We start from the raw sequence: 15522 nt of genomic DNA, 5'->3' as shown, positions 1-15522 counted from the left end.
ACAATGTGTTTTACTTGATGAGGATGACAAGCAAATCAATTTAAGTGCTCCTCGTCTAACTTTTTTTACCACTAGGACCAAATTCTGACAAATTTTCAAGTAATTATTTCAGAGCTTCAAGAAATTTCAGAATCAAATGATCCTAACAGAGCTAAAGCAGTAGACTTAATTGAAAAGTTAATATCATTTCAATTATACTTCTGAATTAGATGCAATTTGATACAGTTGATGAAAAGATGAATTAGATACAATTGCTTCATCAATAATGTTATTAAAATTTCATATATCATATATGCGGTCTGAAACTCGTTTTAAATTATTTTTTAAATCTTATGTTAAGGAAGGAGTTGATAAATTTGGTAACAATTCGACTCATGCTTGCTTGCCTTGCCGACGTTTAAGTCCTTCTCGCTTTGATGATAATATTCTGAACAATCACAAATGGAACATGATGGATTGTTACCGAGTCCAGTATCACGAGGTACTAGACGTTATAGAAATCAACGATTTCCAGAAAGTTTAATGGAATTATTCATTGCTTTGGAAAAAATATTGTCCACTGCAAATAGTGATATGGACATATCAAGATATTATAAAAGTTTTCTATAAAAGTTATATAGTTTATGAGTTATGATTAAAAGCTTTACTCTTTCTGTTTAAATCCATTAAGGAAACTTATAATATCACATGTAAAATGCTAAACAAGAAAAATTAATCACAACTATAATTGGTATGTTGAACGACACTAAAGGAGTCTTAATAATGTTTTCTAAAATATCAAAATTGCTCAAATTTTACTTGGCGATACTATTGACAACCTGCACAGCTGAGCGATCTTTCTCTCATCAAAGAATGATGAAGTCAAATAGTCGATCGACCTCGACTCAAAAGCGATTGAATCATTTTCTACTTTTTACAACTTAATAAATAAAATTTATAGCAAGACTTTGTAAATAGAAAAATTAAAGACACTGCAATTTCTTATTTTGGCAAACGTTAAACTCTTTTTAGATTGTAATATATTATTTTAATTTAAGTCTGCGTGAAATAATTTGATACGACGTTAAATTTTAGAAAAATATGCTTATAGTTGATGTTATACTGTATTAAAAATGACAGAGGCTGCCTTTGAACTTTGGAGGCCCTGGGCAAGATCAAAATGTGAGACCCCTGAAATGAAAAAAAAAAATTTTTAATTATTTTTATCAAATTATTATTATAGTCATGACTTCATTGAAACTTGACTTTACGAGCTTTAATATTGGCAAATGTTTCAACTAATGCACTAATATCTATGTTCTTTAACTTGTCAATTTCAATTGATATCTCAGCTAAGCCTGTAAGTCTGCATTGTGACATATTTGACCTTAAGTAGGTTTTAATTAATCTAAGTTTTGAGAAACTTCTTTCTGCGGAAGCAACACTGAGTGGCAATGTCAATAAAATTCGCAATGCTATAACTAAATTTGGAAAAGATAGTTTGTAGTGATTTTCTAAAATAAACTTGATCAGTGCCTTAGGGAGCAATTTTCCTGGAACCATACTGGATATTGCTTTGATTTCATTAAATAATTGATTTGAAATCACATCTGAATGTCCATCTTCAGTTAAGACAACCTCTAAATCCTAGCTATGTTTCTTAAGTGCTTCAGTATATTGGGTGACTTCTGGAATTTTATATAAGAATCCAAAAAGCTCAGAAAGTTCTTTCAGTTGATTAAATTGACTTGTTAAAGATGATAGCACTTGATCTACCAGTACATTGAAAACCTCCACCACATACTGTGTTTCTGGATTTAAAATTGGTTCATCTGCAGATTCATAGGAAAAAATAGTTTTTTTCTTTCGGGGACAAACTGTGTTTTCAGCTTCAAACTGAGGACTTGCTTCTAATTCTTCTGCAATTTCCATAGCAAAAAGTTTGGCATCCTTAATTCCTTTATCACGAAAGTCATTAAAATACTTGAGTAGTTGGTCAATTTCGGTTTATGCTGTTGATAGATCATAGTCTGGAGACTGCATTTTTTTGCTGACCAAATTTACTTGAAATAATATGTCATACCATACACTCAAGCTTACCATGAATGTAAATTTGAACATTTGCTTGGCAAGATTAATTGCCTGAAATTTAGTAGATGCATCATACTCTGAACTGTTAGCAATTTCAACTAGAGCATCATAAATTTTGGAATATTCATATTTTAATGTCTTTAAGCTGTCCACTCGAGACTTCCATCGAGTATCAGACAGTGGCTTCAAATTCAAAGTTTGCACTGATTTCATTAAAATGGCCCACCTGATATTAGAACCTGAGAAAAAGTTATAAACTTCTTGAAATAAACCAAAAAATGACACTACTTTTGAAGAAGATTTTGCAGCATCACATACCATCAAATTCAAACTGTGGGCACTACATGGCATAAAAAACGCTCTAGGGTTAATGTCTCTTATTCTTTTTTGCACTCCAGAATGAATCCCTTTCATTTTTGCTTCATTATCATATGATTGACCTCGACAATTTAATATATCAAGACCTGCTTATGTCAAATGTTTCAGGAAAGTTTCTGTTAAAACTTCACCGGTTGTCCTATTTACATCAACAAATCCAATAAAATGTTCTTCAACTGCAAATTACTTGCAGTTGTAAAATCTAAGAACTAGGGTTAATTGTTCTTGGTGAGTTACGTCTGTAGTGCAATCCATAATTATTGAATAATATTTTGCATTCTGACAATTTAAAATTATAGATTTCTTTATCTCTGAACCCAAAAGTTGAATAATTTGGTTTTGAATGTTTTTGCCAAGATAGTGATCACTTACTTCGTGTGGTTTAACTTTTCTTAGATGCTCTTGAAGTATTGGATCAAATTCTGAAATCATTTCAATCAAGCCCAAAACATTTCCATTGTCTTTAGAAAATAATTTATCAGTGTGTCTTTGTATGTTAAATTGTGAGAGGCAAGAAATTTTATAACAGAAATTATTCTCTTCAAAATGTTTTGCGAATACTCCACTTCTAATTTGATTTTTTTTAAGTTGCATTCATTGACAGTCTTATTTTTCTTCATTCTTGCAGCCAAATCCATCCACTTTATAAAGCATTCCTTGTAGTTTACGGACTTCTTATGGTCCTTGAGATCTGATGTTATATGTTTCCAATCAGAGTATCCATTTTCAGTTAATTTTGTTCTCTTTTTTCCGATAGAAAATATTTTGCAAGGAAAACAAAATATGCTGAATACTTGGAATAAACTAACCATTTTCTTTCATAGGTTTCCCCATTTGGAAAATGCCCTTTAATATATAATAATAATACATCACAGAGAACTTTCGTCCATGGTCATCTTTTGGAAAATCTTCCTCCTTCAGTTTTATAGAACCTTGTTGAACTAGAATTTCTCTAAATGAATTCATTAAGATTTTGGGCCAAAGAGCAGGATCCTCAATTCTGAAATGCAACAATTAAGGAAATTAGAATTGGATCTTTCATAAGAGAAGAAAGATTTATACAGTAGAGTCTCTATTATCCAACTAATACGGGACCAAGGGGTGTCGGATAAGAGAAAAAATTGTCGGATAACAAGGATACGGAGAATGAAAAAAAATAATAATTTATAAGCATTAGTAGGTTACAGTTTTTAATGTGATTGTGCGTATTTATATTATTTAAATAACGCAAAACAAGGCAAAAATATGCAAAATATCAATAGAAACTATGAAAAAAAAAGGTAAGTTAACAAATAAAACTAAAAAAAATGGGAAAAAAAAAGTTCTTTTCGGATAACCGAGTGACGGATAACTGGGACTGTACTGTTTTCATACAAAAGTAATTTCCTACTTACTGTGATGTTGATGGAAACGTAATATTTTCTTCAACAAGATTATTTTCTGGAACATAGAGGGGCTGTTGATCATCTTCGGGTTGAGGACCATAAATCCCATCACTCAGTGGCTTAAGGTGACGCAAAATTGAATTCTTCTGAGTGGCGAGGTATATCTTCCTCGAGTTTTCTTTTTCTCTATTAATATTAATATTTTTATTATAAAATATATATTTAAATTTTAAAATTATGAGGCCCTAAAAATCCTGAGGCCTTGCCAAATCCGGAATGGTCCCCCCCCCCCCCAAAGGTAGCCTCTGGAAAATGGATACACGTGGTTTTCTTTTTAAATTATCTGAAAATTAGTTTTATAAAATTTGCAAAATATTTTTAGCTACCTCCCCCCCCCCCCCCCTTATCTCAACCCTCCACTTATTATTTCCTTATGCCAGCCCTGGCTTACATGATTCTAAATGTGCACTACATTCTTGTTATTTACTAATTTTTTCAATTTTCTAACTATTTTTCCCAATCCTCATAATTAATAGCTTTAACAACTGGTTGGGTTAATTTAGTTCATTATACAAATTCAACATAAACATTTGTAACTCAAGTAATTTTTTTTTTTTTTTTGGTAACCAGCCGTTTTTTTTAAGGATTCCAACCCCCTCCTTCCCCCCTCCCCCAACCTTCATTTTATTTGTTGAATCGCCTCGGAATGGAATAGCTCTACAAATATTTTAACCTAAATTGGTGACGTTTTTCATAAATATCTAACAAAATTTTCAGAAAACAACTTATTATTAAAAGAACTCTTATTCAGAATCAAAAACCTTTTACACAAAAAATTTTATAAAAAGTTTCAACAATAATTAAGACCACTATCACTAAAGTCATGTCTTTGTAAAAGGGTCGCTCAATTTATTTCCTTTTTTGTTTTTAAACTTTTAGGTGCTCTAAGAAGTCCTTACGGTCTTATTACAGAGCACCGCGGAAGAGCATTTAATAGGAAGTTCATGCCTCCTTCCCAACCGATGTCGCAAAACTTGCCCAGAGGTGGGGTTTGAACCACAGATTTTATGTTTCTGAAGCACACTGCGCCACGGCTGCTCTACCTATGCCTCAGAGAGATAATGAAGGGGAAAATATTCACAATTTTAAAGTATAGTTTATTTCTTTAAAAACATTTCGTACTCTAAGGCATAAATAAGTGATATAAGGGTATTACGATAGTAGTTTTATTGAATTAAGGGTTAATTAAATTTGATCTAGTTTTGCGACATTACAACTTACATTCCAATATATTGTTAATGACAAAAAACATGTTTTTTATAAAACTATTGTTGCTTTGGCATCATTTAATATCTAATATAAGATATGAATATATATATATATATATATATATATATATATATATATATATATATATATATATATATATATATATATATATATATATATATATATTAGTATAAAATCACTTAACAAAAACTTTTTCCATTTAACACTGTGTTTCATCAACAAAGATTCATCAGAAATCTTTTTCATCAACAAAGATTCATCAGAAAAAGATTTCTGATGAATCTTTGTTGATGAAACTCAGTGTTAAATGGAAAAAATATTTTTGTTAAGTGATTTTCTACTAATATATAATTGCTCTGTTCTTTTAAGAACATTGAGCACTCTATTGTGTAGAATACTTTTTAAAGTTGTTTATTTATATATATATATATATATATATATATATATATATATATATATATATATATATATATATATATATATATATATATATATATATATATATATATATATATATACAGTGGTGGCCAAAAGTCTTGGAACAAAACATTTAACGACCAAAAAAAATTTATTTTTGATCTAAAGTATAAATTTTGAAAGTTTGATGCTTTTGTTTTTACATAGCAATATGTTTATAGTTACATTTTTGTATATTGCGCAATTTATTATCGTTTTTTATTATTCATAAGCAATTTATCAGCTATATTATGCCAGAACTTTCACCTAAAAAAAGAGGAATTATTGCTGCATTATATGAACAAGGTTTAGTTCAAAGAGAAGTATCTGAAAAGCTTGGTTGTTCATTATCAACTGTAAGTAGAACTTTAAAAAGGCATAAAGAAGAGTCCCAATTAAATTTTACTTCAAAGATGAGATCAGGCAGGCCCAGAGCAACCACTTCAAGAACTGACAAACTTATTGGCCGGATCAGCCATGCAAATCCACGGCACGGCAATCCATCTGCACACGAGATTTCAAAAGAAATTTTTATTGAGAAAAAAGGAAGTGACCGAACAGTTAGAAGAAGGCTTTTGGTTGATTTCAAAATGAAGGCATGCAAGCCAGCAAAAAAACCTTTTTTATCATTAAAAAACCTAAAAGATCGAAAAACATTTTGTCAGCGCTACAAAAATTGGACTGGAGAAAATTGGTCTAAAGTTCTTTTTTCTGATGAAACATGTATTAAACAATTTAATGTTACAAACAACTTTGTAAGAAGACCAAAAAACTGTAGATATATGCCAAAATATACAGTTAGCAGTGTCAAGGCTCCTGTGTCTTGTATGGTTTGGGGTGCTATTTCTGCCAAAGGACATGGGCCATTATGGATAATGCCCAAGAATACCACAATAAACAGCAAAGTCTATTTGGATGTTATGAAGGAGAAGTTGCCACCTTTCATGCAGATCTTGAACTGCACTTATTTCCAACAGGATGGTGTACCATGCCACACAGCCAAAATTGTAAAGAAGTGGTTTGCTGATGAAGGAATTCAAACCCTTGAAAATTGTTATCATATTATGAAAGTAAAAGTTGCTGCCAAAAAGCCTAGATCCTATAATGATTTAGTTGAAGCAATCAAATCAGTGTGGATCCATGAAATTACACCAGACTATTGTACAAAACTTGTTAACAGCATGCCAAAACGTATCCAAATGGTAATTGACAATAACTATGCTTCCATTAAATATTGAACTTTTATCATGTATGTGCATGTACCTATCATCTTTAAAATTGTTATAAACACTTATTTTATTGAAAAAAATAAAAAAATTTACTAATAAATTGTTTTTCACACAAATATATTGATTTCATAACATAAAATATGATGTTCCAGAACTTTTGGCCACCACTGTATATATATATATATATATATATATATATATATATATATATATATATATATATATATATATATATATATATATATATATATATATATATATATATATATATACACAAAAACATGCAAATTCAGGTAAAGTTTGATTTTTTTTACATGAAGTTAGTCTTTTCTCTCACATAATCCCTCATTGCTTTCAACTTAATTTTACACAAAGAGTTATAAAAAAATCCAGATGCACAAAATTGCACGGCTTTGTTCAATTCAAAATCTTTTATTAAATTTAGAATTTAAGCTTTATTTGAATATATATATATATATATATATATATATATATATATATATATATATATATATATATATATATATATATATATATATATATATAAATATGTAAAATAATATATGCAAATTATATAAATTATGTTAGTGTATTCTACAAACAGAGTGCTCAATGTTCTAAAAGAACAGAGCAATAATAAATTAGTAAAAACACTTATCTAATTTTTGATTTTTTTTTTTATTTTCTAATTTTTGATTACACTGTGTTTCACCATCAGTAGGTTCATCAGGAAGAATTTCTTCAACCTACTGATGGTGAAACACAGTGTTGAAGTAATCAAAAATTAGATAAGTGATTTTACTAATTTATATATATATATATATATATATATATATATATATATATATATATATATATATATATATATATTAGCAGTAATTTGAATAAAAACAGGTTTTTATTTTTTCAAACGGAAGCTTTTTAAAACAAAGGTATGGTCAAGCATTCATTCAAACAACCGGCACAACTTCACTTAGATCTGTTTAAGTTATTAAAGTTTATGTTACTCAGTCATGCGTTGAGAAGGTGAGTTGAACATGGCGGAGGCGCTACACTTTCGGAGCGAAGGCAAATTAGCAATACGTCTCAACTTCATTTTAAAAAATGAATAGCTTAAATTGATTGCAAGACTACAGCGTTAAACTAAAAAAAAAATGAATTCTGTTTCCTATCTTTCGTTTTGTATAGCAGGTAAGAGAAATGCAGTTTAATAAAATAAAGAAATATTTTTTAAAAAAGGTTTTTTGAATTTGTAGAAAAAGTATATAATTAAGCGGAGAGTATAATAATTAGATATAACTCTTAAATGTAAATCTTTGTAATGTGATTAAAACTTTTTAAATACGTGCGGAAAGCCAAAAAAGAATCGCGAAGTTTGATACAAAAAATGAAGAAAAATTGGTAGAAAAAAAAGACCCAAATAGATAAAAAAAAAAGAAGATGAATAGCCAATTAAGAATGAATAGTATAGATGAAAAAAAATTAAAATAAAATGTAAAGAAAAGTGTTTGATAAATGTGAAATAAAAGAGAAAACGAATAAAATAATTTACGCTGTTGTTTTTTTTAATTGATAAAACTTAAAAAAAAAGTTAATATATAGCTCATATTAATACATATTTATTTTTAAAATTATTTAGCAGTTCTTCTCCTGTGTTCGTTATACATCGAAGGAAAACCATCAATTAAAGCAAAAAAAATGAAATCTTTTGAACTACGAAAATTTAAAACTTTTAAAAAGATTTCGATGAAACCATTTCCAGTATTACAAACGCGTTCATCAAGTGGCTCTCACCAGAATCATAGCTCATTAAATAAATTGGACATCCACAAGTCTTCTAGTAACAGTTTGGTTACAATAAACCATTCTATTTTAAATAAAACTACTTTAAAACACGCCAATAAAGAGAAACCTCAACAGAATATTGAAGTAAAAAATGACGAAAGTAATGTTGAGAGTGGTTCAGGAGATGAAAGTGGAGATAATGACGTGGAAAATGAAAATATAAAAACACCTGCAAAAAATTTAATTGAAAATTATTCAGACGAACATAAAAATGTATTTTTAAACAACTTTTATAAAGCGGTGGAAAACTCAAAGATAAAAGGAAAAAATGAAATAACAAGCCACATAATCGAAACAAACCTAGGCATTTTACAACCAAGAGCCTTACCAACCACATACAATACTAATCTGACTATTGAAAATTCTGTACATAGCTATGCAACATTCAAATCTAACATTCATCTAAAGCCAAGCAGTTCAATCCAACAACGTGGTTTACTAAGTGATGCATTAAAAAATGCTAATTTTTCAATACAAAATTCTGTTCATACTTACATGGTAAAAAAATCAAACTCAAAACCAAATAAAAAAGAAAAGTTTGTACCCCTCGACCCTGTTGATGTTGTTGGTGTTAAAAGAGATAACGATCCAATTGAGAAAAGAGAAAATTATCCAATAGAGAAAGAAAGAAATTTTATGTTAAAAGGAAAAAATCCAAGTGATGTGGCAGGTATATACTGTTTTAATAAGAATTTTACTGTTTATTTTCTTCACTTGAATCTTCACTGCTGTTGCTCTTTGTTATCGCCAAGTTTTTATTATTATTACTATTATTATTTTTATTTATTTATTTATTATTCTGCCATCTTTTTCTTTATTCTTTTTCGATTATTTTCAGACTTCTTTTTTGTAATCATTCTTTCTGTTTAAACATATATTATTGTAAATTTTATTAAAAGAAAAACAAAATTAACTCAAATATTTATATTAATTCATATTATTTATTTAACAAACAGTTTGCAAAACATTATTAAAATTCTACAATTTTTACAATGTATGATTTTATATATTTTTTTTACATTTCCTACACGATTTTTTTGTATAAATAGTTTTTCACTGCGCTTATTTAACTAGCTGAAATTGAAATGAACGATAAAGCTCTTATTCCGTTACTATCATCCGCATCTCCTAAAGAATTACAATTAGATTCTGAAGCACCAAGTGAGGAAACACAAGACCATAGATCAAGAGGAAAACTTGGGTTGCCTTTTGAAGTAGGTCATGAATCAAACTATGGAAAACGAGGTAAGTTTATAAATCGATTTATATCTAGTTAAATACTTCCATTTAGAGTTGAGTTGTTCTATTAAAATTTGTTTACTATAACTGAATGAAAAAATGATTTAAACTGAATTTTTAGATGATTCCCGTCATCATGATGGTAACCGTGAAGATCATGAAATTGCCGATGACAACGCAAATGAAGGTAGTCATTATAGCAGAGAAGATAGTCAGCAACAGAGAAGAGAAGGACATTACTACCCTGATAGCGATGAAGAATACCGTAAAAAAGATTCAAAAGAAAGTTTTTATGATAACCCTCATGCACGAGAAAAAGGAGACGCACACGATTACCACGAATCTGTTAGCAATAATAGAGATAAATATAATATTAATCAAGAAGAAGAACGTATTCAAAATGACATGTCCTACCATCGGGAAAACAATGATCACGAAGATGATGATCGTGATCACCAAAAAAAATTTGACGACGACAGTTACAACGAAAAAAAACGAGACCACGATTATCGCGATAATGATTACAAAGAAAAAGATTATCACGATATTTCTGATAAATCTTTTCATAACAAAAAAACAAAAAATAATTATTACGAAGATAAGTGCGATGACAAAGAAAAAAGGAATAACATATGTAGAAACAGCGGTAGGTAGATGCTAATTGATAGGTAGATGCTAATTGGTAGGTAGAATGGTCGCGTTAATGTTAGATAAAATAGGATAAACTCACAAGCTTATAAACTTATGATTTTTTTAACTAGTATGGAGTTTTCATAAAGTTTGTTAAAACGGTAAAATAAAGCTTTTTCTGTAATCTTAATACAAAACACAATGATTTGTAAAGTACAATGTTTTATTTTGTGTTTTATTCTATGCAGTCAACAAAAAGTCAAGTTAAAAAGTTACTATATATATATATATATATATATATATATATATATATATATATATATATATATATATATATATATATATATATATATATATATATGTAAAACCTGATCTAAAAAAATAAATATATACCTAACAAATAGTTCTAAGCAAGCGCTTATCAGAGAAAAATATTATCGCTCTTGATGTTTATTATCTTATTGATGATATTGATAAATATTATGGAATTATGCATACTATATATATTATATATATATATATATATATATATATATATATATATATATATATATATATATATATATATATATATATATATATATATATATATATATATATATATATATATATATATATATATATGCATATATATTTCATTTTTTTATTATTGTTTTACAAATAAACTTACAATATGCAACTGGCTTAAAAAATGCATAATTTTTAACTATTACATTTTTATTAATTTCAAAAATTGGTTTTTTAAACAATATCTTTTAATTCTTGGTATGCTTTTCCTGCTAAATATTTTTGATAAATATATCCCAGTAGGCACAAGATGTTTTTTATACGTCTAAAAAACGCATTAATACTGTATAATACGTCCTAACCACATCTTGTGCCAACTGGAATATGTTAATTAATTTAAAAAAGGTTTAAATATTTTGATATAATAGTAAAAGTTAAAAGTTGTGTTTTGTAGGCAACGACGCAATAGGCGTACCAATGACATCACAAGACTCAGCTATGACATCACTAGACGAACAAGTATTACAGTTCCAACGTGACTCATTATACTCAATAAACTCAGACATTTCAGAGAGACCTGCAACTATAGGATCGCATCATGACATTGTTCAAATAGGTCCTGATCCAAATTTAAACGAAGCAAAACTTGTAAACAATGATGGTGCTCGTGATTTAAAAGATGATCGTATGATTGGAAAACAAAGTCATAAATATGATGATATTGTAGCACCTACTTTATCCTTATTAGCAAACCAAAATAATAATTTTAATGAAGTTGATGACGTTGTCCATAGTCCTGCAGGCTCTATAAATTCACTCAATGATATTTCAGGAATGAAAACTCCAACTTTTAACAGGTGCGCAAAAATTTATTTTTCTTATTTAATTTAGTATTGTTTCTAAGGGCTTTTTCTTAATAGTTTTAATTAATGAACACCTTATTATCCAACGCGGTATTAAAAATGATTACTGTTTTGAGTAACAAAGAAAATCTTAAAGTAACAAATAAAATCTTTGCAAAATCTTAGGTTTCAATACTTTTTTTAATCATAAAATAAAACTCAGCGCTTACCGCAATACGATGATAAGCTTATAATAGATGATAATAATAGTTTTGACTGTTAGATAAAAATTAATTTTTAGAAAAGATCTGTCTGCAGAAGAAGAAAAGCAAAAAGTTTCTTCTAATAACGATTTTTATCAAGATGGAGTTTCTGCTTTTTCAGAAATCAAAAGTAAAGGAAGCAACTCAGATGATCTGCTTAATATTGGTAAATACTTCTACAAACTTTAATTCCAATTTTTTTTTTAATAAATGACACTCTACTTCAAAATGTTTTAGTGTTTTAGTAACTTATTAGCAAGGAAATACGAATAGGGTTTCAAAATACTCGTGAAAAATGTTATACTAGCTTCTAGCTTTTTATTTAAAAGCAACTTTAGAAAAAATTAAAAACATTTGGTAACGCTCGAGAAAGCTACAGCCATTTAAGCATTTTCAAAGCAGGATTTTCTGACCCAATTTGACAACGTGTCATTGTATTTTGAAAATTTTTTATTGTATTTTCACAACAAGCTATTTGACAGTATTGATTTTTGACAATGTTTTTTAATTAGCTCTAATTGCTTTATAAATCATAAACCTTTTTGCAATTGAGGCATCTGGGAGTATTGCAAAAGTGCAGTCTGTGCTTAACATAAAATTTAAACCGTCGGAAATTGCGGCTATAAGCTCAACCTCATTACCTGGATTTGTTTGTTTATTAATCTCTTTCAATTTACTAAAGATATTTTGCATAGGATTGAGAAATGACGAGTATGATGGTAGATACAACAAGTTAAGTTGCCCATCCATAATTATATTTTCAGCGCACGACATTCAATGAACGTGGGTGTTGCTTATGACAAGTAGGAATTAAAAGTGAAACGAAGTTTCATTTTCAATTTCTGAATATAGTCAATAAAAGGTTCACCGTTGAATGTCATTTTATTAAATTTATACAAAACAATGTCATACATTAATGTCCGATTCATCGCTCAGCAAATGGAAATGTTTCAAGAAACAATTGATGAGGCAACTGATATAGCTGATGTTCCAATTTGAGAACGTCCACAAAAAACCTGTAGTGAAACATTAAATTCAACTTTGTCAATAAAAATTATTTGTTTTTTGAGTACGTTATAGGAAGAGCACTAACTTGAATTTCTTTGTGTCTCAACGGTATTTCGACATTCAAGAATAATTTGAATCAATTTCGAAAAGTAGTCAAAGTCATCTTATATTCGTCCGGTAGTTGGTTTTAAAATCACAATCGCTAACTTATTCAATATTTTGGTATTGTTTCAAGTAAATGTAGATCTTCGTCTATCCAAGATTCGATTTTGTTCTTCTGAAAGCTGATTTTTTCATATGATGTTACTGATTTCAATCATTGATGAAAGCAGAACTTGATTTTAGAACAGAACCCTAAAGTTTTGCCATAGTTTGATCTGTTTTGGTAAAGTGACGAATGATAAACAGTAATAAGTTTGGTGCCAAAAATTTAAAATGAAGTCTTTTGGTTTTCATACAATAAAATTACCTTTTCAAAATCAAATCTTTAATTTTGAAAGTGTGATTTCATTGTATTAAATTTTAAAAGATTAAAATTTGGTACAGTATTATTTGAATTTGTTGATATTAAATCTGATACAAATCGGAAAAAATTTCCTGTTTAGTATTATTTAGTTAATAGTTTTCAATAATAATCTAAATCAGAATAATGTACAAATTTATTTTTCATTTCATTGAAAATGAAATGAAAATTAACAAACTGTTCTTTTTTTTCTATTTCTATTTCTAATTTTCTATTTCATTGAAAAAATTGATAACCTGTTTATTATTTCAATGAGACAGAATAACCTTGAAACCAACTACTTTAAACTACTGGTTTATATTTTTTCAATAAAAATTGTGCTGGAGTATGTTTAATGAGCTTTCAAAATTGTTCAAAAATGGTATCAGCTAGAAGAGACTTAATACTTTATTGAGAAGAAAGCAAATAATGGTGTACCTGTGTAAACCTTTTTTTGCTAGATCTTCTGATGAAACAAATGTTCTTGAAGTTATTATGGAGTTGCTCATTGTTCTTTAGTCATCAACAGGCTACTTGATCACCAGGCTACTTGATCACCTAATATCCATCTTTAGTCAAAGCAGTCCTTTTTTTCTGAAAGTTATTTAGCATCTTCAAGTTTCCAACGTATGAAGGAGAATTCAATGAACACCGATAGGTAGTCGACATCTATTAAATAATATTTGTCTAACTAGAAATTCTTTTAAAAGACAAGTATTGTTTAATAGATGTTGACTACCTATCGGTATTCTTTGAATTCTCCTTCATACGTTGGAAACTTGTAACTTTGTTCAAAAAAAGAGGTTTGTTTATGTAATTAAATATAAATACAAATAAAAAAAATTTTTTTCAGACGTTTATCTTTTTTAAAAATTCTTTTCGGGTTATAAATTAGATTAAATTAAAATATATTTGCACATTAACTGAGAAATATTTTTTAATTTTCGTCCAATAAACGACTAACCCAGGAATAGAAAGATTAGTTTAGTCTGATTTGGTTTATCATGGAAACTTTTATATTTTTTATAAATGTTAAATATATTAAACAAAAAAGTTACCGTTTGAACTAACGTCATACACAGTTCTTTTCCTTTTTTTCTCAGTTATTTTTACTCGTGCTCTTATAAACTACTTTTTTCAGTATGATAATATAAGGTAGAAACATTTAAAAACCATCAATAATTAAACGGTATTATCAAATATTGATCCAAGTAACAAGGTATTAATAAAATATTGATGCAAATAACAAAACTAATTTATATTTAATTTTAATAACCTAACTATTTATGTTTTTATTTCTCAAATTTTTTTTAGGTAATATTGATAAATCGTTTTTTAATAAGCAAGTATCACCTGATTTTCACCAACCATCTTTTGAAAGTAAGGATAACACTCTTGGATCTCGGCGATCAACCAAAACTAATAAAGATGATTACTATAATGAAGATTTCGGGCATGCACAAAATAACGTTGAAGAAATGTATCCATTCAGCCAAATGAATAGCAAAGGAGAGCAAAGCTTTCATAATCATTTGGATGTAGGCAACTTTAGAGAAAACAATGAAAAGAAAAATTGGTATGATGGAGAACCACATAACCATCTTAACACAAAAAAACAACTACTAAAAAACTTAAGTTCCAAAAATCATTTACACCCAGAAGTAACTTCTTATGATTCCGTCTCTTATCCGCCTTCAAAGCATTATTCTCAAATGATTGATAAACCTCAACCTGCACGTGACCAATATCATCCTTTGAGCAGATCAACGCATTTGACAGCAACATTACAAAACTATGGTAAAGGTAGTCCAACACTTAGACAGAGAATGAGTAACGGTCAAGAAATTGAACTGAGTAACAGAGACTATGCTGACTATT

General features: G+C 28.4%; 2 protein-coding genes across 3 annotated transcripts in view; one reads left to right on the top strand and one right to left on the bottom strand.

The window, feature by feature from the left end:
• Nucleotides 1-1189: 1189 nt before the first annotated feature.
• On the bottom strand, nucleotides 1190-14963 carry LOC136088860 (zinc finger MYM-type protein 5-like). Of its 2 annotated transcripts, XM_065813829.1 has the most exons (4): nucleotides 14703-14963; nucleotides 14083-14238; nucleotides 3843-4019; nucleotides 1190-3448 (listed from the first exon to the last, which is right to left on the bottom strand). In XM_065813829.1, exons 2-4 carry the CDS (start codon nucleotides 14151-14153, stop codon nucleotides 3253-3255), a joined length of 444 nt encoding a protein of 147 aa, XP_065669901.1. In that variant the 5' UTR covers nucleotides 14154-14238; nucleotides 14703-14963; the 3' UTR covers nucleotides 1190-3252. The 2 variants fall into 2 exon arrangements, with proteins under 2 accessions (XP_065669901.1, XP_065669902.1); XM_065813830.1 differs by lacking the exon at nucleotides 14703-14963 and having other exon boundaries at nucleotides 14083-14244.
• LOC100209135 (protein PFC0760c) overlaps nucleotides 7809-15522 on the top strand; it is an 8758-nt gene continuing 1044 nt past the window's right edge. The window contains exons 1-7 of the mRNA XM_065813828.1: nucleotides 7809-7999; nucleotides 8448-9323; nucleotides 9728-9898; nucleotides 10014-10538; nucleotides 11484-11886; nucleotides 12173-12300; nucleotides 14959-15522. The exon at nucleotides 14959-15522 is cut by the window's right edge and continues 1044 nt beyond it. Of these exons, the coding sequence (XP_065669900.1) occupies nucleotides 7963-7999; nucleotides 8448-9323; nucleotides 9728-9898; nucleotides 10014-10538; nucleotides 11484-11886; nucleotides 12173-12300; nucleotides 14959-15522 (2704 nt within the window). The 5' untranslated portion in view covers nucleotides 7809-7962. The remainder of the gene's footprint in view (nucleotides 8000-8447; nucleotides 9324-9727; nucleotides 9899-10013; nucleotides 10539-11483; nucleotides 11887-12172; nucleotides 12301-14958) is intronic.

Source organism: Hydra vulgaris, chromosome 12 (assembly GCF_038396675.1).
Source record: "Hydra vulgaris chromosome 12, alternate assembly HydraT2T_AEP".
Taxonomy (NCBI): Eukaryota; Metazoa; Cnidaria; class Hydrozoa; order Anthoathecata; family Hydridae; genus Hydra; species Hydra vulgaris.
The sequence above is the reverse complement of the archived record's forward strand: the minus strand, read 5'-3'. Positions and strand labels throughout refer to the sequence as shown.

Coding starts and splice junctions, on each gene's coding strand:
- LOC136088860 (XM_065813829.1), bottom strand. CDS start 14,153: ATGAGCAACTCCATAATAACTTCAAGAACATTTGTTTCATCAGAAGAT. Junction 4,020..14,082: donor GCAAAAAAAGGTTTACACAG/GTACACCATTAT, acceptor TAATATTAATAG/AGAAAAAGAAAACTCGAGGA. Junction 3,449..3,842: donor ACGTTTCCATCAACATCACA/GTAAGTAGGAAA, acceptor GTTGCATTTCAG/AATTGAGGATCCTGCTCTTT.